Raw genomic sequence first — 13,720 nt, 5'->3', positions numbered from 1 at the left:
ACTTGAGAGTTGTTATGTGAGCAGTGGAATGAGACATTGGAAGTGTTCTAAATGAATTGCTCAACTTTTCATGCAACACTTGCATTATGGTGTCAAGTAGAAGCCATAATGCACAAATGTCTCATGTAGCACTTTATTTTCCCACTCTCTCTGTTCCTTTGGAGATGATGATAGCTAATCTGTTCTGGCAAGACAACAGCAGAGGACTGGATTATTCAGCTCCCTCAGCTCATAGGGAGGCACTAACTAGCTCTCCACTGACCTGGTATCCTTGGGATGGTGATCTGTCTGCTACTGCTGCCTTCCCCTCCCTCTCCAAATGGCTTGATCTGGATGATATAATCCTCATCAGTGGGCAGGGCGAGCTCTACAGAGGTTGTGTTGGTCTCCATGACGTTAGGGCGGCTGTGACGGTTTTTCTTGTACAGCACCTAGGGAAAGATTACACGAGTCAAGTCAAAAGTCAATTGCAGAAACAACAAATCAACCCAGTATCATGGCAATTTGTGAAATAGTCACGAAATTTCATCAATAGATTCGTGTACACGGGCACGAATTTTCCATTTTTTTTCATGGCACTCAGCACGACTTCCTAATTTATTTCAGATCATTTTTTTTTCTTTTTTAAACTTTCTTTCTTTTGGTCAGGACTCAGGAGCACAGAAGCTGTATTTTTTCTCTCATTTGTTATGCTTTTTTTCTCTACATTACTCAACATTTAATCACAAGATTTTATCCTCGTTTTTATTTCTTTATTTTAATTTTATCAGTTCAGTCAGTAGTCCATATCAGAGGTGGTGGACCAGAGGACCCGCTGCAGGGAAGTATTTTCCTTACTGCCAATTTTAATGATATCTTTAACATTTCTCAACACAAAAACACGAAATGTCCTTGATAACTCAAAAATATGATAGGTTAATGTTATGGCCATTATTTCACCTTCAATTCTGAGAAATCAAGTTTTTTTTTTGTCAGTTTTGGATAGGGGAAGTGGCTACATTACCCATGAGCCTCATTGACTGTTGCTATGCATAACATAACAACATAACATATATTCAGTATAACATTTTATAGTATTGCAGATTGGTGGTTACAACCTGGAACAAAATACTGCACTGCATATTGAAATGTAAAGAAAATAACTCTATGATAAAATCGATCAGCCATAAACTGTGCAGGAAACAGAATTTTAAGTTTTGCAACTGGCTGATTTCTTGAGGCAGTGCAGTTTGGGACTCATAGTTGACTTAGGCTATCTCCAAGTGTTTTCATGTACACAGTACCCTAGACTTTTTCAACAAACCTGAATTATTTCAACGTAGTTTATTATATCCCTGAGTGGGCTAAACAAACATGTGGAGGCTATAATAACAAAATTAATTGCTCTCTGAAGGGTTGCAGAACTCCCACCGACAGTGAACACAACTCGAAAACTCATTCTACAATACCAGCTGACCTATCCCAGATGAACTGACATCCTCATGATTTTTTCACCCTGATTATGGAGATGCAGTATAATGTATGTTTTGGCTGTAAAGATACAGTTTTTTATAACTATAATTATGATGCTACTCTGGAAACTGGAGGAATTACAATTATGCTGGCTGATTTGTACACTTCATGACAAGTTCTACGGTGTGTCTCTGATGGGAATTGTAGTTTTTATATACACTGATATATTTCCCATAATTAGAAGTTGGCAGTATTAAACTGCTGGTACCCCAGGTGATTTTGGGGGTTGGTGGAAACATTGGTGGTATAAGATTTTAAAAATCTAATCATTAAATGTGTGAAAATTGCTCTTTTCCATATTTGACAGTGCCCTCAGTTGTTGCTGACAGCTGAGGTCAAGAGCTTTCTATAACAGCTGGTCCTATGTCTGTAACCCCTTGCGTTGCTGAGTGATAAGCCTTTAAACATGCACTGGTTTCAAGGTTCAGAGGTCAATATTTCAAAGCAGGAGCCATGCATCATCTTCATACTGACATAATGTTACTCTCCAGGTTGAGACCTTTCCACTGATGTATTTGGTTTAGTCCTATGATAAAGTTTTAATCTTCACATTTCATTGACATGACTTTGACCAGACATAGCTTCACAGAAGCCTTTGAAAGTTCAATAGGCCTACATATTTCATTTTATTACTTATTCATTTATTTTGTCTGTTTTTGTGGAAATAGTGACAAAAATCCTCCACGGGAAAGCTGTTTGACTTGGCCTACTTTTAACCTTATTTTCATGATGAGATGCAAGATTTATCTATATTTTCAGCCCCAAGGAGAGAATCCTTGTGGAATCTGGTGAAAGATGCTACTGCGGGTAACTTAAAATAATGTTTAGTATGCAATATGCACACAATAAGCAAACCTTTTCTGGTTATATCGGAATACTGCATGCTTGGAAGCCCCTTTGACCCTCTGGCTCTGGTGACCTCACAGAGCACACAGGCTATAAACGACAACATTACAAACAACTTCACTAGCTTAACTATCACTTTATGGGCTGAGGACCCTCAGTTATATGGGATACCCCTTTACCCTTTTATAAACATGTGGAACACAATATGTGCAATGAATATACAAATGTACTTCTTACATCTTGTCTCATAAGCAACATACTACATTTATTTGTAACCTTGCAACATATATTTGTATATAATTTTTCTCTAAGTGTAACTGATAATTGTGTGCAAATAAACAAAAGCAAGCAGTATGAATTATTGAATTATGAACTTTACTTTTCTTATTTATTATTATGAACTTTATTATCCTCCTTTACCTATACCATGGCCACTTGTCAACAACATATTATTAAATATGAATCATCAGTATCAGTGTTATGATCACTTTAATTATTGTTAAGGGAAGAAAGCAGGCTGCAAAGATGTCTACGCATATAAGCATGTCCAGCAGGCTTCTTACAGGAATGAATAGGCTATTCACACAACCCTGGAGATTTTTGTTTGATTTTGTAACTTTATGATTCTTGGTTTTGGGATTTTATGTCATCATGACATACAGTAGCCCATTCAATCAGAATCTGTTTTATCAGTCAATGCAAGCATACAATGAATGTGTCTTGGCGTTGGCTCCCACAAATGCAACACAGAATAATAAAAATAGACAAAAGTAAGGTAATAATAATGCTTTCGCTATCCAAAACTGACAACCCCCCCAAAAAAAACAACTTGATTTCTCAGAATCGAAGGTGAAATATTTCAAATGGATGGTCATAACATTGTTGAGTTATCAAGGACACTTTCTTGTTTTTGTGTGGAGAAATGTTGAGCATATCATTAAAATTGACAGTAAGAAAATATTTCCCAGCAGCAGATCCTCTGGTCCATCCACTGACTGTACCAATAAAATTAAAATAAAGAAATAAAAACAAGGATAAAATGTTGTGATTAAATGTTGAGTAATGTAGCAGTTATAGTTAAAAAAAAAAAAAAAAAAGAATTACAAATGAGAAAAAAACAATTCAGCTTCTGTGCTCTTGAGTCCTGACTCACAGAAAAAAAAAAACGTGGTGCAGGCATGAAAAAATACTTTGAAATACATTAGTTTGAAAGTTGTGCTGAGTGACATGAAAAAAATGGAAAATTTGTGTCCATGCACACGAATCCATAGATGAAATTTCATGACGTTTTCACTAACTGCTGTGATACTGGGTTGAACAAACACAATTTTCAGATAAAACCAAGCGACTGGGCGCTTACTTTGTAACCAGTGACCTCTGACTCATTCTCCAAGGCTTTGACCTGCTCCCAGTTCAATATAATCTTGGAGTTTGATGTGTTCCACATAACTTTAACTGGTGGCTGACTGGGTGCTGAGGGGAGAAAAACACATTAGTCACCTCATACAAAAGCTGAACACTGGCAGAACGTGATCAGTAGTTATAATTAGATGTGATACTTACGTGGTTTTTTGGTGGTAATGTTGACAGTGGAGCTGGGGGGCCCCGTTCCTGCGGTGTTATACGCCCTCACTGAGATGTAATATGTAGTGCTGCCTTTCACCCCGCGAATAATAGTGGATGTTTGATTTCCTACAGTCCTTTGCACGCTGGCTGTGTCTTCCCTTTCACTTCTACTCCAGTACCTCAGCTGAAAAGCAACAGGGCAGAACCTCAGACGTGAACGCGGCAAACACGACAGACACCTTAAAAGCTTTCCGTTACACCCTGTCAATGAAGTGCAAACTGGAAACAGGGAGATGTGAACTCAACTGGATGGAAGATGTGAACCTTTAGCAGCGTGTCACCATGTACCTTTTGCTCTTGCTCTGTAAGAGCTACGTGTCTCACTTGTGCTTATCAGACACGTCATAGTTTAAGTTATGTGATTTAGAATAAGGAGGTCACATATGCAAAAGGAAGAAAAAAAAAAGGAAAACGAAGAAGAGGAAGAAAATCCTCAAAAATCCCCTGCCATCAACTTCCACTGATAACAGATTTTCTTTGTCACCCTGCTTGTCAGGGCTGAAATAGCTGGCACGCTTGACAGCACAAATATAATTTGTCTTTCCTCCCAGGAACGGTTTGCTCAGGCCCTGCTCCTCTGTTGACTTTGAGTGGTCAACAATTTATAATTCTCCCATTTTATGCAATCCGTGGATGAAAACAGCGTCTTTGTTCAAGGAGTGTAATGGTACGCGTATTCATCCCGAACCGTCACGGTGCGGATGTTACGGTTCACTGCATGCAGTCATATGAAGAATATGCTCTGTGACCCAAACAATTACTGTCAACATAGTTTAATAATCCATTTACTCTGATGTGCTGAACAATAATTCTAGAGCACAAGTTCCACCCAAAACATTTTGGCTTTGCACCACTTAACTGTAGCATAGTCACAAGGTGTGTTCCTATCGCCTAGTAGTTCCCTGCGAAGTGGACTGCACAGTGTATTCAGCCATGTTAAGAAAGATTCCGAACCGTAGGCAGCAAAAAATGCTCAGTTGAAAGGGAACTGTGAACGGTGTAGGCAGGAAGTGAACAACAGTTCATCAGTTTGCTGGAAGTTGACAAGCAAGATTACCCATCAGTCACTGAGCCTCGCTGGAGCGCCAAAAACAAATAATGGAACTTCCAAAGGAGTTTACTGTTGGTGTAATATAAAGAATGCCAGACAGTGAGAAGGAGCTGAGGCGCTGCATTTTTGCTCGTTTTACCTTAGAAGTGCAAGGTTGCCAACCTGAGACCTGACATTCATTTCATACACCATTCATAATTATCAAGGATGACATAATATTAATTATTTATATATATATATATATATTCACAAGTTACATACATTTCAATAGAACAAGTTTTGTAATGGTATCAGTTTTTGTTTCAATACCTATTCAATATTTTATTTAAGGGGTGTAAAAGCAGCTGGTTTTGTTAACATTACCAGGGTAACGCACGGATGTGATGTCTGCATTGGTGACGCTGCAGGGTGTTCCGAATGGAGGAATTTTGTTGAGGGAAAGTAAAAGTATTGGTTCGGTCCCTCTGACTGATATATTATTATATATGACATCATTAGATTAATAATACTGAAGCATCAGTGTTAGAGCAGCATGTTACAGTTGTAGCTGTTGGAGGTAGAGCTAGTTTCAACCACTTTATATACAGTTTGTTCAAATCTTGGATTTTAATAATGAGTGGAATTAAAATGACAAGAACTAACTGAGCGCAAAGCCAGTTTTGAAACTGCTTTGTTGTGTGGATTAGAAGCTAAACGTTCTATCCCTTAGAGTATTGCATCAGTACGCTAATCAGGGTGGTTACAGTACTTAGGTAACCAACAAGAGAAACACAACTAAACCCGCAGGCATGGGACTAGGCTGGACCATTATGCATGCAGCAAGCTATTATCTCCTATGCCCAAGGTGCATGAGCCTGAAACACTTATCAATAATAGAAGAGAACAAGATTCAACAGCATTAGCTGCCTTGTGTTTCTGCGCACACACACACACACACACACACACGCACACACACACACACACACACACACACACACACAAACACACAGATTTGCATCCAGTGGAAGCACATACAAACAAGGTATTTCATTGCAGCTCACCTCATAGCCCAGAACTCTTTTCTTGCTGGCATTCCAGGGCAGAGCTTTCCACAAAACTTCAATCTCAGATGCAGAGAGGCTCTTGGCGCGTATCCTTGTGGGCGCTCGGCCAGGCTCTAGAGTTAATGTATAAAGACTCTGAATGATTTTAGAAGTAACACGGAGCTTTGATGACCCCTCAAAGTGGGAACATCAAAACTGTTTCAAAGCTATTTCTTTCATGAGAACAACAGAGGGAGGGAAGTATGGGGAAGACATCTGCAAGAGCTGATAGAAGAACGCTGGCTGCAGGATCACTGCTGCTGCTGTTCAGACCCTGAATGGATCATGTACACATGCATTAATTGTAGCCGAGCCAGTAGAGCTATTCATGTTGTGTATAAGACCATGCGTACCTTCCTCAGCAGAGTAGATAGTGGTAACAGGTCCAAAAGGGCCTTCCCCCTCATTGTTGTAAACCCCGACCTTCACGTGGAAAGGCGAGAAGGGCTGAATACTCTCGTTTTTGAAAACGTATCTGGATGCCTCGGGGGACGGTACTGCAGCCTGCATCCAGCCTGTGGCACCGTGGGGTCGAAAAGCCACAACGTAGCCGAACCCTGGTCCATTCTGCAGCTCCTCTGGGACAGGCTGCAGAAAAAAAACAAGGTCTAAACACCGGCAAACTAAAAAAATACCTGATTTTAATGCCGTTTTTTGCATAAAATCAATTGATATCTATCAATTTAAAACTCCCACTTCATCTTAGTTAATAAATGAACCTTGAGTGAGACATCAAGAGCAAAGACAGGCTTTCAATGCTTTGCTTAAAATATAACATTCTGTGCACACACGAATTATTACCGGAAACATCCATTACACAGTACAGTGCACTCAGCATGATACCATAAACTCAGCTGTTGTCCAGACTGATAACATGCCTCATGCATTTATAGCTGCTGACTTCATTCTAGTGGATAAACCAGCCTTCTTCACTCCCGTCCACTAAAAGATACATGCTGATATAAAAAGCACTTAATTTCTTCTTTCTTTTTTATTTTTTAGCCCTGCTTAGGATAGTGATATCAGTCTTATGCTTTGGTGCAGATATCTCCTCTCCTCCCACCTTTAGGCCAAATTTCTTTTAATAAAATTAAGACTGGATGCAAGACTGGGCGTGACGTTTGCATGCTTTTCCCTTTAGAGTCAGACGCAATGTGAGCAAGATAATACGTTGGCATTGTGTTTGTCTGCCAGTCATAAATGGACCTTTATCCAGTTTTATGCCACATTTTTACGATAAACTTTTTAGATCTTGGTCATTTTCAAGTATATCTTTATACCAGACGAGGGATTTTAGTCATTGGACATCTGGATAATCAGTAATCAGAAAAACAAGCTGAGCAAACGTTATCAACAGCTCAGCTCACACAGAACCCCTCCCGGATGTCCAGTGTCTGCCGAACAACCTCAGGGAAACACTGATTTTTAACGTGAAACTGCTTTGTTCAGTGTTTTTACCGGTTGTAATCCCTGTGTTCGTTTGTTTTGGAGAGGAACGTCTGGATCTTAAGTTGTCAGAAACAAGCTGAGCAAACTTTGGCGGCAGCTCGGCTCGCAGCCCCTCCTTACATCCTGTGTCTGCTGAACAGTGTCGCAGAAGCACTGATTTTTAAATGAAACTGTTTTATTTAGCGTTTTACTAGTTCTAATCACTGGATCTGTTTGTTTTGGAGAGGAGGAGACCTCTGCAGATAATTCGGCTCCTGGTAAAAACCTCATGAACGATCAACACTGAAGGTAATCCTAACCGGGAGAAGCTGACTGCAATGATGCCAATGGTGGTTGTTTAACAATGAAGACAACATGTCTCATGATCCCGCGCTATTTCATAACGTCATCAAACTCCGTCTTTTGTATTGTTTTGATTGAGAGACCCCTAGTGGCAGAGATTACATATTGTGCATTTAAACTTGGCTCTTTGTTAAAGCAACTACACAAATAGAAATTTAGAGCATTGTCCAAGCAAAAGTTAAAATTAAAAATGCAAAACTCCGTCCCTATTTTTATATTAAAAGGAAAAATGCCTCAGGATTTTTCAGGGCTGAGGCAAAACAGCGGCTTTGTGAAGCAGAAGTTAGACTTTAATTGAACTCTTGCATATTGAAACATCAACGCTGATTCTGTGAAACGTTTCACAGCAGGGACTGATGATTTTGAGCAGCCTGAATCAATATAAGCTTTTCGAGCTAGCTTGATATGTGAGGGCTTTGTAGAAATAAAGAAAAAATAAAGAATGAAAGTAAAGGAAAACAATCTGAAAAAAGTTGGGACTTTGAAGGAACCATTCAGTTTAATTATCTTATTGAAACCTCAAAAGCATTTTTCTCTCCCCCAGGGTGACAGCAGCAGTTATTGCCTCTGTTCTTAAAAATGAAATGCCATACATTAAGCCGTTCAGCTGTTATTAATGAAACAGAGGCCCAGATCCACAGAGAATAATGACGACTGGCTCCCTCCTCCATGGGTGAGGGGGTTCTGAGCGGGCTTGCTTACCTCCCATGTGATGACTAATTCGGAGCGACTGCCACCGCCTCCACTCACATTAGCTGGTGTGACCTTCGGAGCTGGAGGAACAAGACAGATCAGCTTAGCCCTGCTGACTTCACACGACGGTGAAAAGGCACATGTAATCATTTTCCATGTTGCTACTCCCATACAACAGAGAAAGGTAACTTTCGGACAGATTTGAACTTCGACATCCAGAAATCCTGTAAGATATCAGCAGACTTCTCACAGCTGAGTTGTGTTTGCAGACACAGCCAGTCTGTGATGTGATTTTATACCAGATGATGCATAAAAGATCTAACCTCGGCGAGTCCAGCTCCCTTTGGGTAGATTTTTGTTTTTCTCTTCAGCTGAAATTTGAATAGAATATCATTTTCCTGTGGCACTACGATAAGGTTGTTGAAGACAAACATTTTGAGGAATCCGCTTACTCACTTTCTTGATGACAGACAAGTGAAAAGATCAATGCCACTCATGTATCTGCATGCTAAATATGAAGCCACAGCTCAGAGTCTGTTAGCTTATCTTGGCATGAAGACTGGAAACAGCCTGACTCTGTCCTGAGACAAGAAAATCCACCAACAGCACCTCTAAAACTTACTAATTGATGTTATACTTCTTCGTTTAATCTGTACAAGTGTTTTATGTGGGGGTTATATGCTAGAAATTGTCCATAACTTGTTTTTTTGTACAAATTAAAAGAAACAAGATATAACAGCTAGCCCAGGCTACCTCCCCCAGTCTTCATGCTAAGTCTTCCAGTCTTTTTGCTAAGCTAAGCTAACGTACTTCTGGCTCAAGATTCATATTTGAGGTACAGATGTGAGAGTGGTATCCAAGTGTATTTCCCCAAATGTAGAACTATTCCCTTTACTAAAATTATGTTGAGAGGGAAAAAACAAACATGTCATACATTTTTGGAAGAGGCATAAAGTTTGTTCTGCTCATGCAATACATACAGGTCCCCTTTGTCCTTGCTTGTTTGGATGGCTTGCTGGGCTCGCCGGTCCCAATGGTGTTGCTTGCCAGGACTCGAAACTCATACTCCACCCAAGGGCTCAGGTCTATTACTGTAGCTGTCAGCCGGTGGCCCCCCACCACCTCAGGAACTGGAATAAAACACACAGTAGCCCGTTCAGTATCAAGGAACTTTGAATGTGTGCGTGTGTTTGTGTACATGTGTGTGTGTCAGCTTAGCATCAGCAGCAGACTGTCCTCTAGGCTGATAGGCCTGGCAGGACTCCACCACAGGTACATGGGACAGGTGTAATCCCTCACAAGGACACATAGTGCACAGACTAACTCAAAAAACAAGAAAACAATACAAAAGAATCTCATTCAAAGAAACACACTATAAACGTACTACTTTGGCAATAATTATTTAATCGTTTAATGCAACATGTGTGTTAACTGCAGTTATAGCAAAGCATCAAAATCACTGTGAAGAACTGAATATGAGAAAATAGAAGTGCTCCCACTAGAAATGGCAAAAAGTCAATTTCTCCTTTTGCAGAAGGAGCTCGGCCTACCTGCAAGGTCATAATGTAATTCTGCTGCAAATATATGACCCTGATTTAGTAAATCAATGAGGCCAGTAAAACTATCTTGTCCTTAATTCACAAAAATATCAATAGAGCAAGGTATACTGTACAGCATTAATGCACATTATACCAATCATGCGTGAATGCTAAGGGCCCCATAAAAGAGGATGTGGGGAAAAATTGCGCTCTGCACATCGGTGCTATCACTTAACTACACGATCAAATTACAGCCTTGGCAACAAGCTTCATCTTCAGGACGAGATCCATGTTTCAGGGTTCCCAGGAGTCAGATAAAATGGTGGTCAATGGTCATGCTACAATTGTGCACCATTTGGTGCTGGGGTAAAAATTACATCTCCAATATTCTCACAGGCGAGGCAGAATGAAGAGCGGCCCCCTCCATGTGATTGGAGGAGGCCACGGCTGGTTGGAGAGAGCTTACCTGTGGTGACAGCCTGCCACCCGAGGGAAAATGGTGTCCTGGCCTGGATGGTGTATGCTGTAATTGGACTGTGATTATCAGGACCAGGCCTCCAGGACAGAGAGGCTGTGGTATCAGTGATTTCTTCTACATGGATGCTGGTGGGGGGCCCTGGGGGACCTGATAGATGGCATAGCCAGGCAGGAAAAAGGAGAGAAAGATAGAGAGACAGACAGAAGGTAGAAAGAGGGGGGTGGGATGTAAATCAGGGAGAGATGGAAAGATGGTAGACAGAGTTGTGGTGGTTTTAGCACCTACGGCTACTGTAGCGAAGTCAGTTCAATGTGAAATGCTATTCTGTCTACTTAGACAGTAAATTTCCTTCTTTAAAGAGAGAAATTCCTATCTGCCTCCCTTTTCACTCTCTCCCTTCATTTCCTCATCAGTAAACCAGCCTCAGTAAACATGAATCACTACACACCTCCACCTTCTTCAGCAGCAGATGAATTATTTAACTGTTCTGAAATCTAAAACACAGGTAGTTGATGGAACTGGTCAGTAGTCATTTTGAATTGAAGCGTGTCCGTTTGTATTGAAAGCGAAGGCGCAATGGATGTTCACTGTTGTGACTTACCTCTGACAACCAAGTCAACAGCAATGGAAATGCTGTCCACCTTCGTCTGCACGGCGCATGTATATTTCCCTGCGTGCCTCAGCTGGATGTTTCGAACCATAATGTCTCCTGCTGAATGCTGCTGTCATTCATCACATGCACAATCAGGCAAGCACACACAGACACACACACACACACAGTTCTATAAGCAACATGGTAAGCCTCCAGCTTTTGTAAATTGAAGAACAATACTGACTTTCCAGTCACATGGGAACAGAAAGCTCATTCTTGTGTACGTGTATCTTGAAAAGTAAAACTCCTCCTGTAGCCTTTTCTTCCATATTCTAAAATTACACAGAAATACCTCTCTATAATGGACACACTCCATGTGTTTATTGTATCACTATAATTACTGAAATGTACTTGCACAAATAGCTTGATTTTGATTGTGGTATAGAGCAGTTTCCGTTTTAAGGAGCAGCCTAATGGCTAGTCTAATAGTTAGTTCTTTAAGGGAGCCTTTTATTCCATCTCTAATTGCCACTTCCACAGTAGAGCAGAGCAGGTTTTGTAATAAATTGGACATGGTGGAAAGATGTAGCACAGTGGTGGTAAGAATTCTATAGAGTGGCTGCTAGCTTAATCAATGCAAGTGTAGATATACAGCAATTTATTAGGAAGATGAGAACATAAATTATGTTTTAAAAAGCACCTAAATCATAAGAAAAAACAGAAGAGACACCTCAGCACTGTATTTGTTTCTTAACACCTGCATTGTTTTAAGGAGTCTTGAATTTAGAAAAAATTAAAAATGAGCCTGCGTATCACATGTTGTGATGTAAGCTGCAAACCTTTTAAAGTACACAGCGACTGACGAAGACTGGTTGCGGGGCGTGTATGTAAATTTCATTTTAAAATAAACCACAGGCAGCAATTTTCTGGCCATAAATAATACACTTGATACAAACATTCCATCTGCACTGCGGCTGAATTTATTATGACCCTGCTAAAAGAAGAAGAAGTATAATATTGATGTACCAATGAATCTTCAGTCACCTCTTGACCTGTATTCAATGAAATCTCTGAAGGGGTTGGAAAAAAAAAAAATCAATGTCTTTTATGTAGCAGATTTTTATAAGCGCACAGTGGCATTAACACTATTCTCCAACATACTACAATAGGGTTTGTTTCTTAATGATTCATTATGTAGTCAGGGCCATCTAAAAAACATGGTGTAAAGCAGTGATAATAGACGGGTTTCTAAGTGACATCATTGTGAGATGCGCACACACGGGGGTTTGAAAACAATCTGGAATGACAGAGAGTTCATGGGGAGATCAGTATGAGGTGTTGCACGAATAGCAAAAGTGATGCATGGAAAATGCTTGTGATCTCCTTTTTAGCTCACAGTGCATAATTAGCGATTTGCATGTCGTGATCTGGTCAGAGCTCTGGTTTTTAATGAGGTAATGGATAGTTGCTAACAGAAACTGGTGAGGAATAAACGCCTGCTTTAAGGTAAGGTAGCTTACACTGTTACTGTGCATTTAAGGCTGATCATTGCAAGTGTTTGTCATGCTCTGTGATCAATGCTTAGGTGATCAGTTTAGATAGATCAATGTGGGACTTAGTGACAGCTGACAGAAGTCCAGACTGATGGCTTTAGATGGAAAATGCATCACACTTACAAAAAAATCATAAACAGCTGCTTAGATCCTGACTGGCTGATAAATAATGAAATCCTGTATTGATACAGTACAGTGTGAAATATTGCCTGTATACGCTACAGGCATCAAAAATTTTATTTTGCACTATATAACACATCTGGCATATATCTTGTGTCTTGCATATTATATATCCAGAATGAGTGCGCAAATTGCAATAATTTCACATATGGTAATGTTACTTCTATTTCTTAAGCCAACATGACTAATGTGAGGGTGGGCCTCTGTGCTTTTACTTTGTGCTGTCTGTTGATGCGTCTTCATCACTCCTACGAGCTGTCATTTCTCCCCATGTGTCATGTTAGCTAGCTAGAGCTGACAGATGTCTATCAAACTGCTGCTTTTAGTAAAAAAGTTTTAGAAATGGGAGAACAACCACATACAAATTTACCTCTAAACAGCAATTTCACTGCTTTCAGCTAGTTGCTCCATTTCTAAATACTGAAAATATCCATTTAAGCTATCATGACATTGAGGCAGGATGTTTTCTACTCCTTCTGAAAAGGAAACTCGTCCATACAGCTCTCACAACATGATAACTTGTTTATAAATCAGAGGCCTGACAAACTCGCAGGTTCTCAGAAACCATGAGAGATTATGGACTTACGCCGCCCACTTTTTCAAAAAATCCACCGTGGCCTGCAAAGTGGATGAGCTGCTCGTTGAAGAACCAGGTGAACTTGAGCTCCAGAGATGGGTCGTGGCTTACTTGACAGGGCAGGACCACACTCTCCCCCACGGTGACGTCCAGTGTGGACGGCAGGGTAGTGATGATGGTCGGCTCTGAAACACACAGTCA

The 13,720-nt window shown here is 40.3% G+C and overlaps 1 protein-coding gene across 3 annotated transcripts in view; it reads right to left on the bottom strand.

The window, feature by feature from the left end:
- Positions 1-13,720, bottom strand: part of cntn4 (contactin 4) — a 157,926-nt gene that overhangs the window by 3,603 nt on the left and 140,603 nt on the right. For 2 of the 3 annotated variants that reach the window (XM_067588318.1, XM_067588320.1), the window contains 10 exons: positions 13,529-13,704; positions 11,219-11,339; positions 10,606-10,764; positions 9,582-9,731; positions 8,611-8,681; positions 6,471-6,705; positions 6,076-6,191; positions 3,922-4,108; positions 3,719-3,831; positions 263-431 (listed from right to left, as the gene is read on the bottom strand). In XM_067588318.1, the coding sequence (XP_067444419.1) occupies positions 263-431; positions 3,719-3,831; positions 3,922-4,108; positions 6,076-6,191; positions 6,471-6,705; positions 8,611-8,681; positions 9,582-9,731; positions 10,606-10,764; positions 11,219-11,339; positions 13,529-13,704 (1,497 nt within the window). The remainder of the gene's footprint in view (positions 1-262; positions 432-3,718; positions 3,832-3,921; positions 4,109-6,075; positions 6,192-6,470; positions 6,706-8,610; positions 8,682-9,581; positions 9,732-10,605; positions 10,765-11,218; positions 11,340-13,528; positions 13,705-13,720) is intronic. The other variant, XM_067588319.1, reaches the window with a different exon arrangement.

The sequence above is a fragment of the Thunnus thynnus genome, chromosome 4, assembly GCF_963924715.1.
Source record: "Thunnus thynnus chromosome 4, fThuThy2.1, whole genome shotgun sequence".
Taxonomy (NCBI): Eukaryota; Metazoa; Chordata; class Actinopteri; order Scombriformes; family Scombridae; genus Thunnus; species Thunnus thynnus.
This window is presented reverse-complemented; position numbering and strand designations above follow the sequence as displayed.